General features: G+C 30.7%; 1 protein-coding gene across 1 annotated transcript; it reads right to left on the reverse strand.

The window, feature by feature from the left end:
* Positions 1–283: 283 nt before the first annotated feature.
* Positions 284–4,058, reverse strand: LOC105114176 (protein phosphatase 1 regulatory subunit pprA-like). Its single transcript, XM_011010642.1, has 7 exons — positions 3,645–4,058; positions 3,221–3,451; positions 2,869–3,015; positions 2,543–2,685; positions 2,345–2,459; positions 784–918; positions 284–662 (listed from the first exon to the last, which is right to left on the reverse strand). Exons 1-6 carry the CDS (start codon positions 3,939–3,941, stop codon positions 838–840), a joined length of 1,014 nt encoding a protein of 337 aa, XP_011008944.1. The 5' UTR covers positions 3,942–4,058; the 3' UTR covers positions 284–662; positions 784–837.
* Between the last annotated feature and the right edge of the window lie 1,976 nt (positions 4,059–6,034).

Raw genomic sequence — 6,034 nt, forward strand, 5'->3', positions numbered from 1 at the left:
TCCTAAAACAACATAAAGATGAAATTCAAAAAAAAAAAATTGAAGTGTGAAAACTGGAAAAAAAAAAAAACACAATACTATTCTAATAAATAGTTAAATAGTGTTTTGTGGGTGTAGCTAAAGTGATTTAGCTGACATGTTTAGTGTTTTGTTAAATACTAAATAAGAAGAAAAGGACTATAGAATTATAAATCAAAGCTATCGATTACCTAAAATTCCTACCAAACAATTTTAAGGCAATGCACATTCTTACGCCAGGCTTTTAATTCCATAACAGCGTGTATCAGGGACAACAATTCACAAAATGAAGAAACTTCCACAATTCATGTCATGTAATGAGATGCGTTATCTTGGAAGAAACTCCCAAAAATAGCAAAAACTTATACAGTACCTAAATCTAACAGAAGATTGAACGGGAAACAACAGTATTGAGATTTCACACTTAAAATGTGATGTTAGAGAAGAGAGCTAAAATAAACTTATTACATAAAGAAATATGAAATTATTCAGAGGAACAAAAAGAAGGTAAATAAGCTTTCCTGCAAAATCAAACAAAGAGCAAATACAAATCATTCGAAAATTTCTGGCATTCATGATAATGTGATACCAGATAAATGCCTAAACTTGGATCCACAGTGTCCTTGCAGAAGCAGTTATCTCCCCTGCAATAAAAATTTGTAGCATAATTCCACCAGCAATCCAGATTTTCATGAGAATATATTAAAAGCGATGCTCAACAAGTGCAGCCAAAAGTTGAAATGCTATGTGATTAAGATGTATTACCCAAAGAGGATTTGAGCTTATAGATAGCAGTGTCCGGGCAAGAAAAATTCAAGACTAGGCAAACACATTGGAGTCAATTTGCCCAATATTTGGAAAAAACTCTCTCAAAAAGGCAGTGTAGTTTGTAGATTTTGCCTGTAATAGAAGAAGCATGACTATAAGTGAAATCACGACACAATAACAAAGGTTACAGCAAGGGGAAAAAAAAGAGGAATATCCAAGGGAAACCAAAAAGGAACAGTAGTTTTCCCTCTTTTTCAAGGAAGCAAGCAGCACTGATCCCCATAAAAAGGTGATCCAAGAATTTTTTTGGCACATCGAAGCAAAGACTATTATGATATTTACCATCACACAGGATACGCATAAGTATTGTCAATTTGCATGCAAGCTTTTCAACACGGTTTCTTGTATGAGATATGAGTGCAGACAAATAAGGAAAAATACAATGAAATCAGTTGTCATGCACTTGCCTCAGATGTTCAATAGACATCATGAGACAGTATCAATTATGTGCAAGTACAGAAAAAGAGTTGCTCTCTTATGAAATGCAGTATATGCTGATTATTCATGGTCCTCTCTGGAAAAAGAGCTGCAAGGAGGATTCAATTTCAGTGCTTTTTTTTTTTTTTAATCACTCAGAGCTTCTAACACATAAATTCATGTATACAGTTGGCTAAAGAGACATGATTATGGCACATTGGTCTTAAAAGATCTTTCTAAGGAATGGGTTCAATAGAAGAATGATATATATATATATATATATATATATAAGGAAAGCACCCCTTATGCATAAAACTTGAATAGGATCACAGAATGGTGACAAATAATGGCGGCATATTCTAATTGCTCTTTAAGGATAAGAAAATAAAAGTGTATAACTGCTAAAGAAGTATCAACATTTTCACTCCTAAAATATGTTGAAAGTAGTGGAACAATAAAACTCGAGAGCACAAGGCTGACATTGAAAACTCACCTACAAGGCTTTAAAAAATATATATTACTAGTGATCAACCAGCATAATGAGAATCCATATGATTGATATGCTAGAATAAATTGGAAAAAAAGGTATTAACTTTCCTTCCAGGACTAGAGATGCACACTGTCACTAGAAATTTTAGTCTCTAAGTTCCTCTATCTTCACAAGTACATGCCTTTCTTGCAGCAAGTATTCAAAAAAATTGGAAAAGAGTCTAGGATCTGGTAAATAAACATCAAATAGGAAATAAAAGTGTCAGACATCTAACAAGATATTGAGGTGACAGGTGACAGGTGGGAAATCTAGCTGATCCAAGAAAAGGTTAAAGCACAGGAGGAGAACCACTGATACAAAGCTCAGAATGAGGGGGTGGATCTATGACTCAGGATATACCTTTCAGAGAAAAGAAAGGTCATGATCTAACGCTTTCCTATTTAACTGTGACCACCAGTAAAACTAGACAGAGCAGGACTGAAACATCTCTATGCAGTGAACCATCAACAACATTGTCTAGTAAGCTATAGCTTAGCATGCAGGTAGTTAAGGTCATGAAAATGTTGGTTCTCCAAGTAGAGAATATCTTACACATGGATTGTTTTCGAGGTAGATTGTGGTTAGTTTCTCTCTTGAAGAGACGACAGCCTCAGCAACGCCTTTAAGTGATTCTATTTGGTTGTCATTGAGCCACAGATCCTCTAACCTGTAAGCATGGCATGAGTCAAGCAATGAAATCAAACAGGAAAGAGACATCATAATCCCAAGAGTTTGAAAGACTACACATACTGGGTGAGGTTCTGAATGTCGTCCACTGATGTTAGCTTGTTAGATGATACATCAAGTACACGAAGATTGGCCAAGGTTGACAAGCCATCCATTTTGGCAATACCATTGTGGCTCAAGTACAGTTCTTCTAAAGCAACACATTCCTAAAATTTAGGCAAAATAAAAATAATAATATGGGGGATCGCATTTAGACAGCAATTTCAATGTGGCAGAAAACCATGGATATGTTTATTTTTTTCATTCTTATTTTGTATTTTTTTTATTTTTGATAAAGCAGAATGCTAAGAGTTTGACTAGCTAACAAAAGGGCAATTTCTTTTGAGTACCTCAAATCCTTTCATAGAAGTTAAACGGTTGCTTTGCAAGCTAAGCTTCTTGATGCATTTCAACCCACATAGATTAACTACTTTGATACGATTTCTTCCCATCCACAGCTCCTGTAAACTTGTCAAATTTCCCATATTCTCCATCACCTGTAAACGACCAAAGTAAGTAGTTCAAGTTTTAGACCATGCTCCAGAAATTCCTAAGAATATATTATCCACCATCTTCCCATTTAGTCTCTAAAAGATTTCTTTTCACATCAATAGGCTTGCGATTTCTGTATTTGTGTATCTTAACCCCACCAATCCCTAATTCTGGGTAAAGAAGATTCTTCAGAATTTAAAGAGTACTAACCCGTAATCTGTTGGAGCCAAGTTCGAGAATTCGCAACTGATAGAGGTGATCAATCTCCTCTATCTTAGTAGCTTCATTTTTAGATACATAAAGTTCCTTGAGGGTATTTGAGACTTTAGACAATCCATGCAATGAAGTAATTTCATTGAAAGAAACATCAAAAACCAAAAGATTCTTGAATATGCCGCTATCCGGTATTTTCTTTAGCTTATTATCCCTTAACACCAGCTCCTGCAAACCCGAAATATTAACAACACAGCACGGGCATTCATTTAATGATTAAAATATTATTAATCATTCAGTTATCTTTAATTAAAAGTAGTAAAAATAAACTAATAATTTAAGAATTAAGACATTGTATTTCGTAATGACAGTGATTAGAGTAATAATTAGAGCACCAATAAATAAATTAAAATTGAGTTACCTGGAGACCGGAAATTGAGTCCCAGCGAGAGAAAGGCTCAATAGCAGCATCGTCGATGAGGTTTTGACGGAGAGAAAGCTTTTTGAGGTTCGAGAGATGCGCGATTCTAGGGTCCAAGCTCGACAAACGATTCGCGGTCAGGTCTAACTCGGTGAGACTCGGAGATAACTCCACTGAGTTGAGATCATGAAGCTGAAAGCTGGTTAGGTCAAGGACGGTGCTTGATGGATCAATTTCGACCGTTTGATCGTCTGCCTCAGGGTTGGAGCCCCTTGGTGATTGCGTCTCGCCATCCATTTACAGAGAGATGCTTTCAATCCAACTTTTTCAGTTCAATTTCGCGGAGGAATTCTTTTCTTTGTGGGCCTTTTCACTATTAGATTGCACTGATTCTGGTGCCAACGTTCCGTTAAGGACCAGTTCAAAAGGTTAGTTTCAACTTAAAAAAATATATGGGCACTGATTAAAAAAACAATTACCAGAAAAACTTCAAATTTGCATTAAAAATTAAACGCATGTATTTAATAAAATTAATTAATAATGATATATGTTAATAAATACTAAAAAATATTAAAAATAACTAAAAATTAAATAAAAAATAAAAAAATATTAATTTTTTTACTTATATTATGTTGCTTTTTGAGTGGGGGGTGGTTGTTGAACCGGTGTGGAATCATTTTTTTATAAAATATATTATAGTACTAAAAAGTCAAAAAAAATATATAATAGAAGAAGAAATTTTAAAATATTAAAAAGGTGACACATAATATATATATTTTTTAAACAATACTAAGATGATAACATACTGGATTAACTTAGACTAATCATATTGAACTACAATTCAAGGCATGAGCTCATGATTATGCTATTAGAATTTAAATAAAAAAAATTAAAAATTTTAATTTTAATTAATTAAATATTAAAAGTCTAGAATGAAAAAAATCAGTTAAAAAATTTTTTTAGTAAACATCGATGATGGTCAGACCAATTTGTTTCCAACGTAAAAAAAGGATGTTCTACTGATACCAAAGTTTTTATAGAAGAAAGAAACATATATGACTCGGATTATTAACTTAACTGAATCGATTAAATTAAGTTAATTTAATAATATAATTAAAAAACAAAGAATGAACAATAAATAAAAAAACCTGAGATAATTTGGATTATCTTTAAAAACTAGTGAAAATCATATAGAAATAAAAAAAAATAGAGCTCAATCTCTAAATAAATCAAATACTGAAAGATAAAGCTAAAAAAACATGAGCTTAAAAAAAACATATGATTTTTTTCCTCATGCTATGCTACAAGTTAGATATTTTTTTTCTAACCTTAAAAAAATGTTAAAATAAATAAAGGTTATGACATACTAGATGATATGTTTAAAATATTAAAAGAAATGGAGACTATGACATACTAGATATGACATACTAGATGATATGTTTTTAAAAATTGGTATTGAGAATTTAATTTAACTTAATTCATAAAAAGTTTCTTTATGAAAATGTTAAATCTAACAAAGAATAAAAAATAAAATGACCTGATATAACTTTTATTATTTTTAAAATTAATGAAAAATCCTACATGAAAAAAAAAAGAATTACAAAGGCTAATATCTAATTACATCAAATACCAAATGATGAAAAACAAGAGTTTAAAAAAAAAAGGAAAAAAATGAATCAACTCCAGTAAATCTCTTAAATCTGAGTTAATATCTCATATTTTTAAATTGTTAAATCTTAGACTTGGAGTCAATTAAGTACCTCAATTTAATATTCAATGATGAAATTAAAAAAAAAACAATTTAAAAAACTTTTTAAAGTTAAAAAATAGCAATAAACAAAATAAGGATTGACTCTGAGATATAAGATTAATGTGAAGATTAAACAATAATAAAAATAAATATCAAGGTTAGAGGATCCACTAATGGTATTTCAAACAAGCATAGTATAAATTTTTTTTATTACTCAACCGAAAACCATACACAAAAAAGGTTCCAATATGATGATTTATCCTTAATAGTTCATTATAAATTTTTAACATGATTATATTAATTATTTTATTTAAGTAACAATAAACTTTTAAATATTGTTAGGAATTCATGATGTTACTTTATGTTAAGAACAAATCAAGTTCCTTTCATAGCACATATCTAGATTATATTATACAGTTAGCTATGAAAGTAATAAATATTTATTGTACTAAATGTTATAAAACATAAATCTAGATTAACCATTTAACAAGTAAAATATTATAAGTAAATAAGATAACAAATATAAAACATATTAGTATCAAACATTAAAGTCAATGTTAAGTTTATACTATACTAATTTTTGCACCTTTGGTATAATTTTTTCACCTTGACATAATAAACTTAACTAAACGTAATGAGA

Source organism: Populus euphratica, unplaced genomic scaffold (genome assembly GCF_000495115.2).
Source record: "Populus euphratica unplaced genomic scaffold, PopEup_1.0 scaffold491.1, whole genome shotgun sequence".
Taxonomy (NCBI): domain Eukaryota; kingdom Viridiplantae; phylum Streptophyta; class Magnoliopsida; order Malpighiales; family Salicaceae; genus Populus; species Populus euphratica.

What these genes read in the sequence shown, in the direction of transcription:
- LOC105114176 (XM_011010642.1), bottom strand. Translation starts at nt 3,941, where the DNA reads ATGGATGGCGAGACGCAATCACCAAGGGGCTCCAACCCTGAGGCAGAC. An exon ending in GACATTCAGAACCTCACCCA is followed by an intron (nt 2,460 to 2,542) that starts GTATGTGTAGTC and finishes CCATGCTTACAG; the next exon opens with GTTAGAGGATCTGTGGCTCA. An exon ending in ACCTCGAAAACAATCCATGT is followed by an intron (nt 919 to 2,344) that starts GTAAGATATTCT and finishes CTTCTATTACAG; the next exon opens with GCAAAATCTACAAACTACAC.